At 39.6% G+C, this 23,251-nt stretch overlaps 2 protein-coding genes across 4 annotated transcripts in view; one reads left to right on the forward strand and one right to left on the reverse strand.

Annotated features, from left to right (window-relative positions):
* The first annotated feature begins 976 nt into the window (after positions 1-976).
* CIMIP4 (ciliary microtubule inner protein 4) lies at positions 977-11,039 on the forward strand. The gene is made up of 6 exons (XM_088141063.1): positions 977-1,039; positions 5,043-5,115; positions 6,786-7,435; positions 9,609-9,759; positions 10,273-10,383; positions 10,903-11,039. Exons 1-6 carry the CDS (start codon positions 1,031-1,033, stop codon positions 10,992-10,994), a joined length of 1,086 nt encoding a protein of 361 aa, XP_087997189.1. The 5' UTR covers positions 977-1,030; the 3' UTR covers positions 10,995-11,039.
* CSF2RB (colony stimulating factor 2 receptor subunit beta) overlaps positions 9,754-23,251 on the reverse strand; it is a 35,610-nt gene continuing 22,112 nt past the window's right edge. For all 3 annotated transcript variants that reach the window (XM_025169037.2, XM_088141061.1, XM_088141062.1), the window contains exons 9-14: positions 21,513-21,661; positions 21,244-21,406; positions 20,341-20,431; positions 17,650-17,719; positions 16,276-16,364; positions 9,754-13,024 (exon numbers count right to left, since the gene is read on the reverse strand). In XM_025169037.2, coding sequence (XP_025024805.1) covers positions 11,986-13,024; positions 16,276-16,364; positions 17,650-17,719; positions 20,341-20,431; positions 21,244-21,406; positions 21,513-21,661 — 1,601 coding nt within the window. In that variant the 3' untranslated portion in view covers positions 9,754-11,985. The remainder of the gene's footprint in view (positions 13,025-16,275; positions 16,365-17,649; positions 17,720-20,340; positions 20,432-21,243; positions 21,407-21,512; positions 21,662-23,251) is intronic.

Here is a 23,251-nt window from a genome sequence, read left to right on the forward strand (position 1 = left end):
ATTTCCAATGGAGTAAAACAGGGTTGTGTGCTAGCCACAGTCCTGTTCAATCTGTTCTTCACTTGCATGTTGTCACATGCTATCCAGGGTCTGAAGGAGGTGTACATCAGGTACCAATTGGATGGCTCTCTCTTTAACCTTTGCCACTTGAATACACAGACAAAGTGCCTCCATACAGTCATCCAGGAAACCCTCTTTGCTGATGACTGTACACTCCTGGTGCACAAAGACAGTGATTTACAGTTGATGCTGAACAAATTCTCAAATGCTGCTATGCAGTTTGGCCTGACTATCATATAACACCCACAATTGCTACAATAATGGACTTCCAGTGCCCCCATTGTGCTAGACTCTGCACAGATTGGGACTGCATGTCCACAGGTAAATTGCACAACAGTGTATCTTCTTCAAACCTGAAGGACTACCATATTTAACTTAAATTACTTATTAGCACACATTGCTCGATGAGGTGGTGGCCATAGTTGTGTTAGCTGATCTCTAAAAGCTAAGTATATTTGGACCTGATTAGTGCTTGGATGGGTGATTACCAGGAAATCTCAGGACAGTAAGCTATACCAGGCAACTGAAAAAACATTTTGGAAGAAAGCAATGGAAAGCTACTTTTAGATTACTGTCAAAAAACTACATGGATATGTCTATGTAGTCATTGAATTGAGCTCTCCTCAAAACTACTCAAGACAAACGCTCTCTCCTCTGAGAAATGCATTTGTATGAAATTTGGTATTCAAAATACTTTTTTTCAAATAACCACTTATACTGTGGCAGTAGCTGGAAAACTAGAGCTCAGGCCCTCTTGATAGGCAAACTTCTCTTCAGCTGCTGAACATCTCTCTCAGCGGGGTACTTCTGTTTACTTGGGTCCCCATAGCAACTCTAGATCACAGATGGGAATGTTTGTTTCTTAGCAACCATCCTTGGTAACTAGACATAGTTCCACTTCTTTGTCTCCCTAGACTTGGGAAGGACCTGCTTGATTCATGAGAACTCCACTGGCACCTCAGTTGAAACCATGGCAGAGGTGAGATACATGTTTGTGAGGACGGCTTAACTTCTGTGCATCTCAGAGACAAAAGTAACCCCTCCCAGCCAGGCAGTTACACACAAAGAAAGGTGCTGATGCCCTATGACCTACACAAAGGCTCTTGGTTTTTAGGCCCAAGTCACTGCAGTGAGCCTTGCTGTGCTCTTGCTGCCAGTCCAGGCCACATGTGGCAGGCATGTGGGGCTCTCCTTGGCCACCTCTGGCAACTGATTTGGGGCCACATCTGGTTGGCAACCCTGGGACATGCCTGGCATGTATATAGCTCATTTATAATCATAATTGTGCTTTTCCCAGCCAGAGGTTTTGTGAACCTGGCCAGGCATCTGTACCAGCCTAAAAAGACCAGTGGCTTGTTTCAGGGTCAGAGGGGGCTTGAGGAAATTAGTCCCTCCCTTGAGTACCAACAGAAGCCAGAGATGGCTAGCCCCTTCCTCCAGTATGTACATGAGCCTGAGGAGATTAGCCCTGTGCTCCGATACCTACAATATCCCGAAGAGTTTACTGCCTTGTACCAACCACCACCACAGTCTGAGGCAGAGGTTGATGCTGCATGCCAGCAGTCAGAGGAAATCAGTCCTGTGCTCCAGTATCTACAACAGCTGGAGGAAATTGGCAGCAACCTCCTCCAACGGGACAGCTGCCTCATATCTTCCTGCCCAAGAATTGTCAACAAAGTGGAGACTGTGACTCAGGTGAAATACATGGGGACTGGCCAAGGCTATCTTTGCAACTTTTTCCTTGAGTGGTGATTTGGAGACAAGGAAATAAGGGGAGGTAATAAAGATCCATATTCAGCAAAGATCCATGAATTTAATCTAAAGAGTCTAAGTTTTATCTTGCCAATATATCTGTGCAAGTGGAATTGAACTGAACCAATTTCAGGATTGAAATTTTAATGGGTAATTTTGTCAGTCCTGAAAAGTCTTCCCAACATTGTGTATGGTGCTATACTTAGCTCATGTTTATTACTCCAGCATAATACGATGCACTTCAGTAAGTTTGGGAGTGAAATTATCCTGAAGTTAGTCCAGTAAGCATTGCTTAAAGTAAAAAAAAAAAAAAAGTCTACTGAACTATTTTAATGCAATATGTATATTAAGTCAAGTGCAAGGGTAAGATTCCTAAGGTCAGGAGGTGAAGGGCCACAGCTAATTTGCAGAACTTATTGTCATGATTATGAAAGTAATAATTAAGAGCTGGGAATTGTGGTAAGTCGTTTTTGACCCAGCTATGTCATATAGCCAATCAAGGTGTACTTCTTTTTTAAAATGTTTGAATTTGTATGCTACTTCAATCACCAGAGTAACTGTAGAAATCATACATATGAGAGTTGGAATTGCTGAATCATTTGATCATCTTGTTAACTCTCACCTGCATGCTCTTCTTGGCTTTATACTTTCTCTCTCATAGCCCTTTATAACTGGAACTCTAAATATTTGACAGATCTGTCCTTTGTCTTGCTCCTTAAGAAAGTTTTTTTAAAAAAAACATCTATTCTTGTTCAAAGCATTCTACTTCTGTTTCTATTCCTGAATTAAAATCCTTCTTCCAGAGTAGGTTTTTATCACACAGTTGTCCTGCTTTATGAGTAAAGCGGTTCTCTGGTCCAGATGAAAATACCTTCTATTTATTTTTTCTTATTTCCCTTTAAATCTAAATTCCTTTTATATCATGCTTATATTATTTTTGCTATTCCCTATGGACAGGAACTTATCCAACTTTATATAGTGCCTGGAACAAAAAACACAATTTTATAAGTAATATATAACTCTCTCCTTTTTTGAGACCAACATATTGGATTGGGAAGGTTTGCTGGGTATAACTTTGGAGAAACAAAGTTAATTCTTGCTCACATTTTCAAAAATCTTCTAAACAGGCTGAAGTGCTGAATACATATCATTTTGAAAAAGAAGTTTAGGGATGAGGTGCTTATTCAATAGCCCAACAACCCCAGATTCCTATCAACCCTACTCCCATTTTCTGCAATAACCTTCATGTTATGTGCTGGTAGATGCTTTGCAAGAGCACATTTACTTCTTCCTCACTCATCTGTTCTTCCAACCTCTTTCCTAGTACAATTTTTCAGGACAACTGGCTTATTTCTACTTCCAAATCTTAACCAGCAGAACTAGTTAGTGGGTACCACAATCTGGCTTGACTCCTTATGACTGCATGAACAAATGCTTGCGCTGTCCCTAAAGGATAAGATCTATGACTTGGGGATTCTCATGGACTCAAAACTCTTGCTTGAACAATAGATGGAAGCCATTGCAAGAGGAGTCTTTGCCCAGGTTTGGTTGGTGTGCTAGTTGCAGCCCATTTTGGACTAGAACATTCTTGCAACTGTGACTCATGCTCTTAACATCTTGCGTACTCTACTGTAATGCACTCTACATGGGATTAACTTTAAAGACTATGCAGCTGCTAGTAGAGGGGAACCATTTTAATAGCAAAATACCTGTGTAATGGTTATGTGTGATGGACTGGAATGGTGGGAGGGGAGTAAAGAATGTGCTCTCATCTCCAGAGGAGTGAGGAAGAGATAAGCAGAGGAGATTGGCACCTCCCTGAGAAATACCATCGGTATGAACTGGCTGAGCCTGGGAACAGGGCTCCAGTCTGGGAAGATTGATGTCAGGCCTAGCCCAAGGAAATCCAGGAGACCATACAGAAATTATCCAGCAAGGTTTATTAGCTACAACCCATTTACAGGAATCTTCCCAGACTGGAGCCCAGTTCCCAGGCTCAGCCAATTCATACCGATGGTATTTCTCAGGGAGGTGCCAATCTCCTCCGCTTATCTCTTCCTCGCTCCTCTGGAGATGAGAGCACATTCTTTACTCCCCTCCCACCATTCCAGTCCATCACATTATGGTATAGGTTGCAAATGAGTTTCTGAATCAAATTCCAAGAGCTGGTGTTAATCTTTAGATGGCTCAGTTCACATTTATTTTTTCTGACTAGAATCTGCCCAAGCTGCACAATCATCCCGGGGGGAGGGACTCTTAGGGCCCCCACTCTATGAGAGATCAAGGGGATAAGAGCCCAGAGGCAGGCCTCCTCCCAACATTACTTACTCTCTGAAGTTGTTTTTGGCCTCTTGCCTGCTGCCTTTTGGCCATACAATGTACAATGTTCTGACAGGTGTTCAAGTACTAACAGAACAGTTACTTTTTTGTCTTGGTTGGATTTTAATTCTGGCTTTACAGTTTTCAATTAATGGGATGATATGGATTTTACTTGGGGGTTGGGGCATGTTTCAATTCTGATTTTTTTTTTTTGGCCTTTTGTGGTAGTTGTTGTTATAATGTGCCTGGAATCTTTATGAATGGGAGATATATATCATACCTGTTTTAATGTTCATCCTTCCTTACCCCCCCCCCTCCAAAAAATAATAAGTTGAAAATGTTGGCATTGGCCATGCAGTGGCATAATTGCAGCAATCCCCCCGTCCTCAGAAACTCTTGAAATAATGGCTTTTAAAAGGGAGGCAACTGTAGAAAGCTTTTCAGTCTTACTTCATGACGTTTTCTTCAGTTCATCATCTATAAGCCATAGGAATGCATTTTCAGGACCTGCCCTTCTACCCACTGCTTTGACTGGTTTACTTGGAACACTAAAAGAGATTACATATTAAAGTGTGTTTCTTTTATTTAATCATAAATACAGCGTATTCAGTGTACTTAGTAATACCTTTAAAATTACATAAAAGCACCCTATAATTTAATGTAATACAATTATAAAATGCAACAGTAGTTGCATCCAATAAAATTTAATGTTCAAATGTCTATAGAAAATCAGGTAATATATTAAGAGTGAATTACAAATTTCATTGGTTTTCATTTTTATTAAACCATGATTTTGCTATTTAGGGTTAAACAAACCATGCACAATCTCAGATCCTTATCTGTGCTGCAACTTACAAGTATTTTACAGGTAAATAATCCATACCTTTTTTTTTCCTTTGGGGGGGTAACAGGTGCCCATGGACACGGCCTTCCCAATGCCTGCCAGCACATATCATGTAACCAGAATGGCCTATTGTCCAACAGGTAGGAAATTTAATTGATGGGAAACCTATTTTCTCTACTGGTTAGTGAAGACTGATATAGATCCCTAGATTCTATGAGCTATTTGCTAATGTCTGATCAATCTTTTGTCAAACTAAGGAAAAGCAAAAGAAGTGACCATCACACCAACCTACCACAACCTCCAGACATGTTGGATTGTAATTGTTAGAATTTCTTGCCTACCCATGCAGGAATTCTGGAAGTTATGTTCCCATAAATCTGGAGGATGGCTGACTTCAAATTATTAGTTCAAACCTGGCAAGTGTCCCTGCAAATTCATCCTTTGGCCAAGGCTAGATGTGACGTTTAGAGAGTTCTCAGACTCAAGGCTCCTTGAAGACTTGGGTCCAATTTAAATTGTGACATTTTGATAAGTTTGCATCTTATAGGCTTGTCCTTGCATCTTATAAACATGACCTTACAGTACAACCTGAGTGTGTTTGCTGTGCACAGCTGTCTGCTGATAAAGCCATGCATATGAAGCCACCAATCACCAGGTAGCAGGCTTGGGATTTTTTTCCTCCATGGTGCCACAACCTGTATAAATGTTTGTGCAGTAGATCCTGGGATGTACCTTCAATGTCTTTGGGGAGACCAGTCATCTCATTGATCTTCCTTCATTAAAGGAAAAATGAAAATGGCTATGGGAGTTGAGGGTCTGGTGAACTTCATAGCCATGGGGCTTCTCCATGAGGTGGAGAAGAATCGGTTCCACAAGACACTACCAGAAGCAACTGAAGCCTTGATATTCACCAATATGGAACATTTCATTTTAGATGAACTTAAGTGCTAATATGAGAGGGGGAAAAAACACTCTTTATTGACTTTTTCAAAATCACGCATGACTTTACTATTCCTCCATCATTTCTCACCTTGCCCACATTTTTTTTCACGCTAAAAAGCCTAAATGGTGTACTCTTTCTTCATATAATCTTCACTCCATCATTTCAGCTCACTGTTTTTTGTTCGGTCAGTTTTGGGTTTTTGTGCCTTTCAAAGTTCTATAATATATTTCTTTCAGTTATGGTGACCATAAATATTAATAGTGCTCAAGTCTGATTTTACCATAGATTTATATAAGGACATTATACCATACTGGCAGTTTTACTTTCAGTTGTCATCCAAGCGATTCCTGTGAAGGGGCCCCATGACAGAAAACTACATCTTTATTTTGCTTTGTTTTGCATAATCCATAAAAAGTGGACTATGCAAATCCCCAAAGTACCTCTCTGGAAGATCCTTGATGGCTGAACATCATACACAAATAGGGCATTATTTAAATGAAGTTCTTGTTTATTACTCTGTATGTCACCTAACAGATGTACTACTGAACATCTTTTCAGAAAAAAATCAGAAAAAGAAGGCAGTAACGTTTCTCTAACCTGTGTTGTAGACTGCAACTTTAATACTCTTCAGTTACTACAATGATAGATGTAATAACTTGGGAATTGTCATCCAACCCACCTAGAAAGGAGTCAGATGGGAAAATCTAGAATGTAAAGTGATAGTTAGGAGAGAATACTGGAAAATTGAGATGGGAGGAATAGAAGTAAGTATCAGAGAAAAGGGCACGACTAGCAGGCTGGGAAGCTGTCACCTGGACTTACTTCTGATATGCAAATACCTCCAATATTTTATTTTCTGTCTTCCAGAAAAGCCTGCATATAGAAACAAGGAGCAGGTCACATATAACATGGCTGGGGTGCCATCCAACAAAACACCTCCCTCAAGGAGCTCCAGTAAAAATTCTTGGGACATCTCCAAGAGTTCAGAAGAGGGTAAAATAAGATATGAATCCCAAGTTATCCGTCAAGCATCTCCTTCCACCCAGCACTTCCCAGCAAAATACCACAATAGACAGAACCACAGTTCCAAAACTCCCTCTGTCCAGTATATTCACCACGGATCATCTAAAACATCTGTTGGGAGAAGGGACAGCTTAGACGGCACAACTTCTATGGGAAATCACCAGAAGGGAAGGCCTGCAAGTTCCCAAGAATTTGCCAAGCCTATCCAAGAAGAAGCAGAAGCCAACGTGTTTAATTCAGATGAATCAGCAGGCAGACTGTATCAATCTGTAGGCACTGAGTTGCTCAGCTCCCCGCGAAAAAGTATAAAGAGCAGCTGTGAAGACATCAAAGAAGCCAAGACTGCTTTGAGTGCCAAAGGCTCCTTGGCATCAAATACACAAGATGTTAAAGCGGAAGGGAAGCCCCTTCAGGAAAAGAAAAGTCTAGTGCCTACCAACATCAAAGCCAAATATGGCACCACAGTAGTGGAGAAGCTGATATCAGAGGAGCAGGTAAACAAAATCATTATAATTGGGAGGCGTGATGACCCATACCTGGTGTCCTCTAGAGGTTTTGGATTTCAACTCACACACTGCTCACATGGAGGAAGCTTCTAAGAGCACCAAAATCTTGTGTCATCTAAAGAGTAATAATTCTTCTATCACACAAGTTTTCATGAATCACTGCCCATCATCAGATGCATAAAATATAGTGCAGATAATGGAGTATCATATATATGCACGCAGTGGTTGGCAAGGGTAGGAGAAAAGAGGGAGAAGAAAATGGTGAAAGAAGAGTTAAAAGTCAAAGTTAGCTATAAACAGTGATAAACAGCTATAAACAAAGCAATGGTTAAATGTGATGCAGACATTCTTGCACTGAACATGGTTAGCATATATGTAAAGTGTGTTAATCTGAGAGAGAACTTTGGAACATTCCATTTCCTTCCTGACCATGCTAAACCTTCTCAGGACCATGTTGTTTGGGGGTGGCGTGCTTGCTGGTTTTGGGGTCTCTAGAATTAAATCCTATGAACTGGAAGGGATTTGGAGCACAGTACAGCCCCCACCTGGCTTGTTTCATCCAAAAGGCAGTTCAGAAACCCCCAAACAGTTTCCAGTTTGGAGGATTTACTTTTGGAAACTCCCAAACTGGCCCATAGAACTGCATGGTTCAGAAAAAGCTTGATACACTCCTGAGGCTTTAAAAGTTCAAAAATCACACCTGAAATTAGGCTATGACACTTGTTACGTTAGATCAGAAAATATTTACAGAAAAAGGAATAAAAGACAGCCAAGTGATTCTATATTTTATACATCATATTTCTTTGCAAGTCTGATTTCAAGATTCACATGCATTATATTCTATTTATAAAAATATCACTGTAGTTTGCATGTTAGGTAAAATATATGCTTTAACTTTTTTAAACTACAGCTTAGAAATCTGCTTTTAGGAACACATTCTCCAGTTAGGGCAGTCTTCCTGGTGTCTTCCAAATATGTTGACCTATACTTTCCATCATCTCCAACTAGTTTAACTACTGGTATCAAACTAAGAAAGATTATGCTTGACTTTTTTATTTCTATTTTCACCTGGAAAATTATGATTACTTCAGTGATGCTTATCTGAACAAGACCTCTTGAATTTTATAGGAATGTCTTCTGAGGAGACATGTGTAATATTATGTTCTAAGGAATTTGTGTGACTACAGCATAGTGCTAAATATTATTTAGCCAGAGTTGAAAAGCAAGACTTCATTTACATCATGAGCAATATGGTTTAAAGAAACATATATACCTCTCCAGTTATATAACTGAAAAGACACAAGGCCAATGTCACACATATTTATTGATTTGTTAAATCTATATGTCACCAAATCTTGCAATTCACAGTGCTTTACAACAAAGCAGAAAAATACATAATAAAAAATAGAATGAATAAATAAATATAGCAATCAGCTAGGCAAAACAGTTCAATAAAAGCATATCCATTTCAGATCACAGCAATCATAGGATCCCACCAATATCAAGAGGCATTTGCTCTCAAAAGCCCTCCAAAGAAGTTCAAATTGCTTTAAGAGCTCAGTTTTAATCGTTTTATGAAACAATGTCGGATTTGGTAACAGTTGAGCTTCCATGGGGTGGCTATTCGATAAGGAAAGGGCCATCACAGAGAAGCACCAGCCCTAGGCCTTCACCAACCTAACTTTTCACACACTAAGGATAAGATTCCCAGCTGGGATGAATGCACGAAATGGGGTACTTGTATCTGGAGAAGGTGGCCCTATTGGAGCAGAGTCAGGTAGGGCTTTAAAGATAACAAGCAATATCTTGTACCCTGAAATCTATTGATAGCCAATGAAGTCACCACAATATACAGTAGTGTATATACATGCCAGCTCTGATTTATCATTTAAGTAAAGTTGACTTTTGTTTATTGATCTTGATTTTTAAGGGGAAAAACCCATAAAAATATACTGCTGTCCAAATAGTGGTTATGATCTTTTTATTGACTCAAATCCAAAACACAAAAAGCCTCCTTCTGGCCAAATTTGATTAATTAATTATCTGAGGAGTGGAAGGTGCCACTAGTGCTCCAGGTAGGCTGAAACGTATGTGGTGATGGCAAGTACCTTGGGACGCAAGGTAGAGACTAAAAGTATCATTTCGCATATGTATATTCCAGGCACGACGTGCTCTTTGTGAAGCTGGACTGATCCAAGGACAGAAAAGACTCAGTGACTGGCCATTCAAACCCCTTGAGAATCCCATGGCAGCTTCACCTTATGCTGATTATTATGAACTGGGTTATAATCTGAGATCCAACATTTTCCAAGGTGGGTTAGACAGATCTCCATGCTTCCTATTTTGGCCATAACAGCAGCTTGATTTGGTGTTGGTACTGTAAGGGATCTTTTCTCCTTTAGGAGAAATTATTCTCACAAGCTAACAGTTGTTTTGTTTTTAATGTTTCTGCTTGTAGGATCAAACTCTCACATTCAATGTAGTCTGGGAGTTAGTAACACGGTACCCTGCAGACTTCTGTTAGTGCCATCCACTGCATCAGTGGCAAGGGACAATGGGCACCGTTATCCAAAACACTGAAGTTGCCTTTCCTTTCTGTAGTTTGAATAATCTGCAGATGACCACATGAAAAAGTATTTCCCCCAACAAAAGATTTGAACCCAAGACCAAATTATAGTCTGTATCAGTTATAGAAACCTGTCACTGTTTAAAATCTCTGACATCACTAACCTTTTCCTGTCTGTCCTCATCTCTGTCCATTCCTTTGATTCAGCGCAAAAATGACTATAGCAGAAATGAATATTTTTCAAATATTCTTTCTGTAGGAGGACCATTAGAAACCAAAAGCTTGATGAAGGATTCTTATACTCCAGATGTAATAAAGAGGGCTGTGCGGGACCCCAAACGTTGGCATGGAAGGAAGACTGATGATCTAGGTAAGGAGGCCTAGGAACCACAAAGGAAAACTAGAAGGAGATGTGTTTAGCTTATCCTACAATCAATGTTATGGAGGGATTATGTATAAATCCTCAGTATTATTACAGTCTAAACATTTAGATTTCATCCAGTTCCTAGCTTACAAACTTCAAACTATATGCCCAGGAACAGATTTAAAATCATTTCTGTGAACTTCTCTACAGTATTTCCTTTCAATGATTCTGACATAATTTCACTACAGTGTCTGTCCTTTTATAATTTTGCAGTTCCTTTTTCATTAGTGGCTCTTTTCCAGCCTCTCCAAAAAGTTAAGGTTGTGGAGCTCAGTAAAAATCCAATCTCTGTTAAAAGTCCAGCCCAGCAATGATTCTGAATCAGCACAGGTTTTTTTTAGATTAAAAAAATTCTGTAGAAAATTTCATAACTTCTTGAATTTGTAGCTTGTCCAACAACTTTTTATTATCATTTTTGATGGTGATGACAAAGATTGTTGCTGCTGTTATTTTGTATCTTAACAGGGAGATGGTTCCAGAAAAATGCCCTAAATCTTAACCTGCAGAAAGCTTTGGAGCAAAAATATGGGGAGAAGAACAAAGGCGGCAAATCCTAAAAAGGCATAAGAGAGGCATATGAGCCCTTGGTGAAAGTTATCTGCCTCTCCCTAGCAGTGAAATAAATCTCATTGCAGTCTCTGTCCTTCTGTGTACTTATCTATATTGATAAAGCTACAAGTAAGTTCGTTCAGATGAATGGGGAAAATCTGTTTGCCCTGCAACTGACATTTTATAGAGACTTGATCACACAAATCAGCATATAAAGTTTTCAAAGTACAGAATTACATAACTATTTGCTAATTTCAAGAGGCAACCAGAGGTATTGCTCATGGGTCCAATTTAAAGGTAACTCTTAATTAGTCATGTAACAGATGAAAGCTTTGTAAAAATGTTCTGCAGAAGATACAGGCTTCTTTTTAACTGCATGTAAAAATTCATAAAAAGGATTGGATAATTCTGGGGTAGTTGATACATTTGTTTGACCTATTCAAAGGCACCTTCCTACATAATCAGTCCAAACACATGCTGATATCTGCATAGGAAAGTCCAACTTTTACTGGCAGATATGGAATTAGTATGAAAACAAAGCATTAATGCCAAAAATATTGCCTTTGCAATAAGGTTTTCCATACTGAAGCATTTTTTTTTTCAGGGTAAAGTTTTCATTAACAAAATTCATTGTACAAGACAATAATTATTGACTTCTGCCCAGCAGGTTAGATTTGAACCATTTCTCTTCTAATAAGAGTTGTACTGTTGAAAAGAAAAGAGGCCATTATGAAAGAAATCCAGCAACTGCTATGTATCAAAAACAAATCATACTTATGGCTATGTAAAAGTTCATACTTGCACTTCTTTCTCCTGCCTCAACTATGCAGTAGGTTGGATGGACCTCCCTGGTTTCCTTCTCTCTCTGGCTTTGGCAGTGGACATATTTGATATCAGCTTGTTTTCTTCTGATTAGGTGAAAAGCAACCCTCACATCGCACAAAAGAGAGCAAGATTATGTATTCAAGAGCTAGAGAGCTTTTACTGAGGCACACGTTTTCACAAATCTTGGCACACCTGAGAGGTGACCTGTAGCTTGCTGTCGAGAGATTTTGTCTCCCAAGGGGATTTGGTGACTTTTGGAAAGTTTTCTGGAGATTGGTGTCCCACAGGTGCTTCTTCACCCTTACTGTCTTCCTTGGTGGGCTTGGAGCCAGGAAAGAAGCAGTATTCACCCTCTTGGTATAAGAAAACTGGACTGCTGCTGCCAAGACTGAATATAAGAATTTCCTGCTTAGGCTCCTCCACGGCAAAAGCAAGTCCATCCTTTGACACAGAACCTGAGATAGCAGAAAAGTTCATAACATAGTCATTAGATTCTTCCTGGGATATTGCTGAGAGGTCACCAATACCTTTATCCATAACTGGGAGGACCGGTTTTGACGTCTTCTGGCATAACTCTGAATTTGAGAGATTTTCAATAGTTTTGGGCAACTGTGCAGCAACTGTTGCTGTATTAGCACAAGGAAGCATCCCTTCCTCTGAGGTCAACACAGGTAATGGCAATAAACATCCCTTTTCTTTGCTTATTGATAGATCTACTGTGGCAATGTAGTCTAATGGCAAATTTTGACTGTGGCTATTTGAGCTGGAAAGACACATTGGCCTCCATCCTTCAGTTTCCCCTTTCTCCAACTGTCCACTTGTCTCCTGGATTTGAGATGCTTCTTGTCCTGTAGGAAACAGAAGCTTCTCTTCCATCTGCTGATGGACATTAGACAAAGTATTTTCATTTTTCCCTACCGGCTGTTGCTGAAGAGACAAAGGTGGCAATCCCATATACTGCAGAGACTCTAGTGGTTCCTTTGTTTCTGAAGGAGTAACTTTCAAATCTTGCTGAACAGTAGGTACAAAGGACTCTGAAGAGGAATATATGTATGGGCCATTAAAATCAAATACGTGTGCTTTGGGACTAGTACAAATCTGGCCTGTATTGGCTTTGTTGAGAGGATCTGTCTTTTTCATATTCTGAGACCAAACCAAATGTATCTTCTTTGACCCATCTTCAATAGCTGATGACCCACCAATCAGTAATTCCCTGCAAACAAAGAAAGTAAGCAAAGTAGGATTATCATCCATTTATAGAGACCAGAGAACACACCAAGGCTTAGATGAGGAAAAAGAAATGACAGATGGTACCATGGAAATGTATGAAAAATGTCTTTGGGAAGAAGAACTAAATGGTATTTTGTGTTTAATACTGTGCCAAACTCTTCCAGTTTCCTGGAAGTTCTTTTTTCCTTGTAAAAGAAGTTTTTGTATTTCTACCTCATTCACAGGATGCTTTAGAGCAGTGTTATTCAAACTTGGCAGTTTTAAGATGTGTGGACTTCAACTCCCAGAATTCCCTGGTCAGCAGTTGCCAAGTTTGAAAAATTTGCTTTCGAGTTTCTTTTGATGGCACATGCCTGAATCTACCTTATCACTATGAGTTGAGGAGGTGGGTACTATCAGTTTTTTGTTACTTATCTCTCCATTACTCTACAGCAGTGTTTCTCAACCTTAGCAATTTTAAGAGAGATGGACTTCAACTCCCAGAATTCCCCAGCTGGGGAATTCTGGGAGCTGAAGTCCACATATCCTAAAGTTGCCACGGTTGAGAAACACTGCTATGCAGCAAGGCTGTGCAAGTTCCAATGGCTTGGCAGTCATGCTGGGCTTTGTAGGGAGGAGCACACCAATTTGAGCAGGGGGTAAGTTGGAGTTCTTAAAAGGAAAAACTTTGCCTCTCAAATGTCCCTAAACTTTCTCAAAATGAAAAAAAAAAAAAGTCAAAAGAGATGAAGGACTCTAGAAGCCATCCCAGGGCATTAATGATCCATATGTAGGCCATACTTTTTCACCCTACCCTAGAACTTCCCTGGATGCCCATTCTTCCTGACCTGAAAAGGCCTTCTAGGATAAGTTTCTTCTTCATGTATTTCTTGAGATTGAATTAAAGTGTGAGAAGCCAGGCCAAGTGCAGATGGACAGAAGCAGGCAGGATATTCCACTTCATAATTAAGGCAATTGAAAAAACTCCATACAACAGCCATAACATTTTACTTTTAAAAGTATTCTCAAATATAAAAGAAATGTTTTGCACCAGGACTCTTTTAATGGTCCCAGATAGGCAAATAATAGGCAAATTTTTATTGAGACCTTCATGATTGTTAAATGATTCCTGGTCTGGCAGGTCAATAGTTATACAGAACTTGCTAAAATCAATATGTATTCAAAACCATTAAAAGAGTCACTATTTGACTATCCAGCATTCATTGCTATAGTAACAGTGAATTTTTAATTCTTCCTCATGGACTGGAACTTCCTCCCCAAACTTCCTAGGTTCGTGATGCTGCCCATTGTTTCCAAAATCTCTTCTCAAACTGGTTCAGTGTTTTCCTGAATCTTTTGGGCATGTTCATAGAGGAATACTAAGTTGCAGTGGTGGATGGATTGCAGTATTATTGCATTGTAGTATTTCTTCAGAAATCAGTTTCATAAATGCATATATTCTATAAATTGAATTAAATTATATAGTATATAATGTTATATCAATTATATCAATTTATAAATATATCAATTCATGAATATAATATATTACTCTTTTTTACAACTTCATAACCCTTCTCGCTGACTGAACTTAAGGTCCAATCTACATAGTTCTTTGCTAGTTTGTTTAATCTCATAATTGTGACAACTGGCTCCCACGCAAGCACGCAGCCTAATTCATTTATTCATTCATTCATTCATTCATTCATTCATTCATTCATTCATTTATTTATTTATTTATTTATTTAATAACTTGTCCCCGCCCATCTCCCCACAATGGGGGACTCTGGGCAGTCTACATCAAATCAAAACTATAAATACATAATTAAAAGTTATAAAAAGAACCACACTTGCACAAATAGAAAAAAGATAAAAAATCCAAGAGGCCGATGGAGGCCACACCAGGCCACTAAGGGGCTAGCCAACCCCATTTCTGACAACCTCCCTCCCCGTCCCAGGCCAGATGGCAGAGCCAAGTCTTCAAATCCCTCCAAAAGGCCTGGAGTGAGGGGGCCTGTCTCACCTCCGGGTGCAAGATGTTCCAAAGGGCAGGGGCTACAGCAGAGAAGGCCCGCCTTCTGGACCCCGCTAATTGGAGTTCTTTTGCCGAGGGGGTCTGGAGCATGCCCCCTCTGTGAGATCGGGTGGGACGGGATGAAATCGTGAGGGTGAGGCGGTCCCTCAGGTAGCCTGGGCCCATGGCATGTAGGGCTTTAAAAGTGATAGCCAACACCTTGAATTGGATCCAGAAGCAAACCAGTACCCAATGCAGCTCACGGAGCAAAGGTGTTATATGGGTCCTTCTTTGGACCCCAAAAATCGCTCACGCGACTGCATTCTGGACCAGCTGAAGCTTCCAGATACTCTTCAAGGGTAGCCCCATGTAGAACGCATTGCAGTAATCCTCCTGGTTCTATTTTTCCTTCAATATTTCATCACTTCCTATATCCGTTTATAACTTTTTTTTCCCCAAAGGACTATTGCTTCTATGGACTATTATGTAAACTATGTTTCAGTCTTGCAGTATTCCTGGTAAGAATGGTTTCAGGGTCCAACTGTATGGATGGGTGGACCTTGTCTGCCTGCTTGCAAGTGCAAAGTGCAAACCAGCTACATCTCCTTGCAGAGCTATGAAAAGTAGGATGCTGCTGAGAAGGAAAGGAAATAAACATCAACCAGCAGAATCAAGTCCAGAAAAGGGTTAATTGCTAACTCTGGGAATCTACAAAGCAGAGTGCTCAAAGTTCACTTGGGCAGAAAACCTCAGCAGGGAAGAAATTATTGACTTTCTTACTGAAAAGTGACTTGAGATGTGCAAGCACAAAAATGTAAGCCTGTCTACAAGCACTATATATTTTTAAATTTTAAATTTCACTGTTGCGCAATTCTGAGCATTGAAGAAAATTACTGGACTTTTTAAAAGTGGTAGCAGCTAGAATCCCCTAAGGCAATGTTCTGTTATAATAAAAAGCATGTGGCCTTTCTAATGCATTCTGCTTCTCGTACATCTCGTACATCATCATTTTGGTGCTTGCCTCAATTTCAGGTTTTTTATATACAGATTAGAAGTGTATTTATTGTGTGTGTCTTCTAAAGAGCAACTGAATTTTCAGGAAATACTGGGAATGAGGTTCCTCGCAGTCGCATAGATCCTGCCTATGCTAGTGATTTCTGAATAGCTAATAGTTCACTTCCTTTATGGTTTTGTGAAAATGCCTTGGACTGGACTCCCAGTAGGGTGTTTCTTTCTATACTCACCTCTCCAGTTTACTGGTATGGCTGATTCCTTCCTCTGCTAAAGAGCTCTGGATACTGCTGTCTTCTGAATGGTTTGCCAATTGCACTTTCTGAAATGAAACAAGAATAGATTGCAGCCTGGCCTTGATCAAAGAGATGTTCAAAAAGACCTGTACACATAATACAGAGTAAACTGAGCTGTGTGTAAATATAAACCTACCCATCTCAAAGTGTTTTTCATATCTAGTAATGTCTCACAGCACTTCCGGGTCTGCTGGCTTGGCATTCTTATGCAACTGACTTCACACACATAGAACTCTTCTACAACTGCATAGCTTGTTTAGAATTCATGTAAACAAGGTAAATCTGGAAGTTGCTATTTTTAATAGAAAGTGGCTACAATAGCAGTTTCAAGCTAAGCAGATTTAGGCATGCTTTTGCCAATTTTCTGGGTTGAATTGATCCGTCTTGCCCACATTTCCCATGAGCTGTCACTGTACATTTTTATAAGTGAATGTTGGGGAGGAACACAATATTCAGGAATATGCAGCATGCCCCTTGAACCTCCAATTCCTAAATAATCCTTAGTAGTCTGAAGACCAAACAGAACAAATACACTTTAACTAAACATTAAATTAAGAGATTATCTTCTTTGATTTATGGGCCACAGGTTCTCCTCTGCAGTTCTGTGCTGTTTGCTACTGCATGTTGTCTGCTAGGAATTCTGCAGAAGCAGGCAATCAAAGAGCATTATAGACAGCAGAAAGCAAGATGATGCAGCATTAGCTATGCTAGTATATTCATACCTTTCCTTATTGACCTAAGTAGTTAATAGTGTTGATCTTTAGGGAGGTGATCTTAAAAGATTAAATCTCTTGCCAAATATTACACTGTTTAAAAGATAGAGAAGGCTATTTGTGAAATCAAAAACCATTATGTGGCAACACACAAGATTTGCCAAAATTAGGTCTAGCAATGGCACCAAGACCCAGCCTGCATCATGATATGGTAGAATCTTTCCTGGTTTTTGTGCAGACTCCCATTGTGCAGCTTTAGGAGCTTCATGTGACTCTTTTCAGTTTGGATTTGTTCTATTGTCTTCTTTTACATCACCGTATGGGCATCTCTCTATGGACATATGCGTATGTTCCCCTAGATTTGGATTACACAGCCTTGTGGATCTGGATGTGCCTAAGAACAGTCTTTCCCAAGACTGGCTCCCAAGATATCATTTCTGTCATTGCTAGCCATTGGCCGTGGTGTGATCTAACATCAGGTCTATATTCTGTTTTGCTGCTATATAATCTGTTTTAGATAATTCTATACTGCTTTCATTAGTTTTGGCTTAAAACTATTACATGCTGAGAAGTCCTGTTTTAGAAAAATCTTTCTTACCGGAAAAAAATTGGGGAGAAGAAACTTCTTGGGAGGACTTGGAATATTTGCTTCCCATTCCTTTTTCATGCTGCAGTGAAAGCATACATTTAATTTAGGCAACAACCAGGATTCCACCTGCCCCTGTTCAACCAGCACCAAAACCTCACATTTATTTTTGCAGTTGCCACACAAAAGCAATAGTGAATGGGCAGTCAAGCCCCCACTCCACATTCATTGACAGCCAGCTGCAGCTTTTGCTGCCATTCTTCTTATCTTAGGAAAATTCCTTTGGTTTAAATTAGGGTGCTACAAAGACATCTCCTATCATTCTTTCAAATAGCCATATTGGCTGGAGCTGCTGGGAGATGGAATCCATCAAAATCTGGAGGACCTAGGTCCTGCTCCAAATCTTGGAGCTGAGCTCAGCAGGAAACAAAATGCAAATGGAAGGAATGATATGAACCAAGTAATCAGGAGTCAGGTCCAAAATGGAAAAGGACAATATTTGGCCTGTGTTCTAGGAGTCCTTAACCCCACCAGAAAGCTTCACTTCATCATCTCAAATGAGAAACAACCTCCAGTTGATTGCATCTGTACCTCATCTGTTTCCATTTTCTCGTCACTATAAAAATTACTATATAATGTTAAGAACTGGCATTTGACTTGGCTTTTTTATCTGCCTCCTCCTGCCTTTATACCTTTTGTGTTGTGCCTTCACAATTGTTGTAAACCTGTGGGCAGGGATTGCCATGCTTAGTCTTCAAACCCTAGTTAATATATTTGAGGTGCTTTTAAGCAGGTGCTTATACAGTATCATAATGATGCTCTTGTTTTCCAGGGGAAAACCGCAGCTTTCTTTTATTTCCCAACGTAATAAAACCAGGCTTTTTAAAGAATGACCACCAAATGAAGGTCTTTCTCTTATTATTTATCAAATGATGAGCTGCTCTTGTGTAAAAACGTCTTGAGGGATATTGACAGAGCTCATTAGATGACACAGGTTGGCCTATACAGCAGGGCATGCAAGCTGTTTGGGGCTGGGGTTGCCTGTGGCCTTTGAGGGGCATGTTGGGGGTCTCCCTCCAAAAGGTGGGCAAGGGCAAGGCAAAAACTGGATTGAATTGGATTGGAGGAAGAAATGGCAGACTGAAGACGGCTCCACAAAAAGTGGAGCCAATGACCACAGCGAAGAACAAAGAGTTGGTAAGTAGACTGGCCCTTCAGAACTTCTCCGGACAAGGAGAGGACAGGGGATTGCCCACATGCACTCACGAGGAAACTGCAAGACAGCACTCCCTGGCAGGTTTTGAGCACTGGGAGATGACAGGAATAACCATCTTGCTTGCAACTGCAGTTGGTACCTTTTAAAGGACACTAACTTCCTTTTCTGATCACATTTGGAAATTGTTTGTTAATTACTTTTAAGCTATTAGTGACCTTCAGATCAACAAGTCTGAAAACACTGGGTGAGTTTGCCTTCAATGAAAGAAGGCAATGAAAGAAAATTTTAATCATAAGCTGAAGAATGTTTAAAAAATGAAACAAACAGCCAAAAAACTAAATAAGACTTTGAGAACTAACACATTTGTAAAGAACTTTAGATCAGTCTTTCATAAATGTAGCCTCTCACCCACCAAAAAACGTTCAATGGAGTTCTGATGTCTCAGAAATCCAGGAAGTTTTGAATGAAACCAGCATTTGTTGGAGGAGAAATTATGCAGAGAAATTATACAATATTAGTGAGTCTGACATTTGTGAGGATGAATGGATTGAAGAAAATGATCCTGGATGTCATGGGATAGCTTATTGCCCAAGGTGATTATGTACCTACTTATATAAATAGGTTACCTGGGCCAAGTGACATTGCACAATCTAAGCCAAAAAAGTCTTATATAGCCAGTGCTAAAATAATTCCCAGCAAAAAATATGGCAAATCAGGGTAACATTTAAATCCCAGCCTGGTACAAACTGAACCCCTGATTGGAACACAGCACACTGAAAAGGATGTGTTTTGTGTTGCTTGTCACAATTTCATTGCAAAGGATGCAGGTAGTAGTGTACAGCTACTGGAAGAAGACTACAGAGAATTATTTAGACCTGAGGCTGCATAATGGAAGTATAGTTCGCAAAGACTTCATGGTGGCTTGGGAGAACTACAGAAAAACTCAGAGAGGCAAAGAAGGCTCAGTTTAGCCCAATTATGTCATGTTCAAAAAAAGAATCCTACAAAAAAATAGACATTACATTGTCTCTCTAGCAGAAACTCTTAGGTTTACTCTAAACAAAATTTGCTGGTTTCAGACATGGGGAAAGTGATGAGATAATGACAATAGAGTACTTTTATTTGATCTCTTGTACCTAGTTGCAAACCACGATCCCAGAATTCAGTCTAGATAGTTTACCTTACAAATTTCTAAAACCACCACTCCAAGCAGCCTTGGGACCTTTGACTATATAGTGTGGCAGTTTTCATATAGTGGTTGAAATTGCCTTCAAAATTTGCTATCTCCAACCTAGCACTTTCCAGATGCATTAGCACTACAACCCCCAGAATATCCAGCTAGAATTCTGGAACTTGTCTCAGCATATCTAACAGATTGAGGAAGGTCACCCTAAGACTTGAGTTAAGGGAGGAGCACTCTTAGCATAGCCCCTTGCTACCTTCCCAACTCCACTATGCCAAGGTATTAAAATGCACATCAGGCATACCTGAGAAGATATTTTTGACAAAAGCAGATTCCTGCCATCATCAGAATGATAAAGATCACTGTTATTGGCACGATAGTCCAGAGAGGAAAAGCTAAAACAGAACAGAGGATAAAAAAGGGAAAGGTTAAAAAATCAACTAAATGAACAATTAAAGCAAGTTTTAGAAAAAAACAACCAGATCAGATCATAGTACAGTGTGGCATTATATTCCAAGTGGGGCTGCTTTTGAAGATGCTTTAGAACAGTGTTTCTCAACCTTGACAACTTGAAGAGGTGTGGACTTCTACTCCCAGAATTCCCCAGCCAGCATGGCTAGCTGGGGAATTCTGGGAGTTGAAGTCCACACCTCTTCAAGTTGTCAAGGTTGAGAAAGACTGCTTTAGAAACTATATGTTGTCCAAGATACTGCAGCCTGTCAAAGAGAACCTATCTCCAGAGTTTAGGCAGGAATTACCACAGTTCTCCCTGGAGATGTCAGGGACTGAACCTGTGATCTACTGCATGCAATCACATTATTTGCATAGATTGTATTTATTTTTTAAATAGTTGGTATAACCGGAGCTTTTTTCACTGCTTTCATCATTTCTGACCCTTAATTCATAGCATTTATTATAACCATTTTAAACTGCTTTAAAGCAGTATCAAATGATGTTTAGAAATAAATACATAAAGCATGCACATAAACACACCACAAACACAATCCACAAAAAGTCCCACTGTGATGTGATTTTTTTTAAAAAAATTAATTAATTAATTACCTACATAGATCACCACAATCGAACTGACTCGGGGTCACAACTTAAACGAAATCATGTACTGTATATAATGTTTTGCCTTCTGAGGATAGCATAAACTATTTCTCTATAAAGATCAAAAGAAGATTAGTGTCCACTCTTGACTTACCGCTGGTAGTTGGCCAGCCAAATTCTTCACTCCATTCACTCCAAAAACCATCGTAACCATCAAAGTTTACTTTTACTCGCACCTTTGCTGTGTAACTTTTGCCTAGTTCCAGGAACTCTGAAGTAAAAACAAATTTCTGGATCCCACTGGGAACAAATCTGGGCTGAGAGGAAGGAAGGAAAAGGTAAGACAGGAAAAAGAAAAATTAAATGAGGGCAAACAGAAACATAATCTGTTTGCTAGTTATGAAGCAATCTATTCCAGCTTACCTCTGAAGGTTTTCCAGTTTCCCAGTATGAGATCTGATATGTCTTTGGCAAGTCATATATCTCATGGATCTTTTTGCAATTCCACTGCAGGATGTACTTAAGACCATCAGACATAGGCATGGACAGGTTGTAAGGTGGGTACGGCTTGACTAGAAGAAACAAAAGAATGTATCAAGAGACTCATCAATTTAATTATTTGAAGTTTCTAGCTCTTTCTCAGGCTCTGGACACATTACATAATCTCTTTAACTTTCTCCCTCATTCAGCTTTTTCTGAATTTCAAGTTAATGAAAAATATTTCTAAGATCTTACCAAAAACTGAGCCAGTCGATATGCTTGTGCATCTGCCTAGGCCAGATTCAGAGGGACAGTTTTTCAAAACATCCCTATGTATAATTTTTAGCTGTCTAGGAAGAGAAACTTGTCAGGAAAAAAAAAAAAGCTGGCAACCTTAATTCAGCATTGCAAATATAGGATAATACATAAGGATTCCAACCCAGACTCTGAAGAATTAGTTTTATTTTCTTTCATTTGAAAAGAAGTTATCAAGGTCTTTCTGTTTGTTTATGCAGAAATTTGCAAATACTGGTAAATTCTTATCAATAGAAAACCAAGCAAAATTCTTAGCCAGCTGGAACAACAATCACTGCTGAAGCATCCTTTGCTGCCCTCTATCATGTGCAGAAGAAACTAATTTTAAAAGTTTTAGACAACTTTATTAAGCTAAATGTAAGCCGGGCGACTTTGGGTCAGTGACTCTCTCTCAGTCCATGACATCAGGCTCAGGCAACAAGCCAGTCAGTCAGTTCCTGTCATAACCAATGGATCAAAATAAAGTAACCAGTTGATCAAAAAAAAACTCAGGCCCTGCACCTGCAGTAAATACATGAGGAAGAAAGAAAAATTAAGCTAAATGTAAGGTAGGTTTACATAATTGCCACCTAGTGGTCAAAAGTCAAAAGGTTTGTTTAGGAAAATTAGAATTGAGCACACTCTTGTCTCTATACTTTGGACAATTCCACATGGCAACCTACGCTGCTTCTTTATCATGTTGTTCCTTGCCAAGAAGGCAAACTTCAGCGGCTCACCCTTGCATGAATGGGTCTTCTAGTTGGCTGGTACTTTTCTTTTAGTGATTGTTTCCCTCTTCCTAGTCCCCACTCTTTTCCTTTGCTTTCCCAGATGTTTGTACACATGGATATCTTCTCATCCTCTTCCCACATTCTCTCTTTTGACACTAACATGGACCCTTTTTTTTTTTTTTTGTGCCCCCATTGAACAATCATTGCTGTGATGCTAAAACAATGAAAGCAAAAGGAACGGGACGTCTATATTCCACTGGTCTATAAAAACTTTGTAGCAAGGAAGAACTGATGGTTCAGCTTCACAAAAGTAGAGTACCATTCATTGAAACTTTGAGCTTCATTCCAGCATGCCTATGTTGCAGCTTAAAGAAGAAAAAAGAGAGAGAAGAGGAGATTTGTGGTACTGTAGACAGGGATGGAAATGCAGAAAATGGGGACCTGCCCTGTCGGTTACATATTTAGTGGTTACATTTATATCCTAGCTTTCCTCCATGAGCTTACTGCAGTGTCTACAGCACTTCTTCCTCTAATTTGTCCCCATAACAGTGACATCAGAAGTCACCCAGTAAGTTTCAAATTGAGGACAAACTTGAGCAAGGATTGTCCACAGTCCTAGTCATGTCTTTTACTTCATACCTGCCAGAGTGCCCAACT

The sequence above is a fragment of the Python bivittatus genome, unplaced genomic scaffold (assembly GCF_059951505.1).
Source record: "Python bivittatus isolate LINGU-HERP-01145 unplaced genomic scaffold, Pbiv_v1 ctg000330_np1212, whole genome shotgun sequence".
In the NCBI taxonomy this organism is placed as follows: domain Eukaryota; kingdom Metazoa; phylum Chordata; class Lepidosauria; order Squamata; family Pythonidae; genus Python; species Python bivittatus.

Bases quoted from the DNA above. Each gene is read 5' to 3' on its own strand.
- CIMIP4 (XM_088141063.1), top strand. The intron at 7,436-9,608 runs GTAAACAAAATC...TGTATATTCCAG, and splicing joins AGCTGATATCAGAGGAGCAG to GCACGACGTGCTCTTTGTGA. The intron at 9,760-10,272 runs GTGGGTTAGACA...TTCTTTCTGTAG, and splicing joins GAGATCCAACATTTTCCAAG to GAGGACCATTAGAAACCAAA.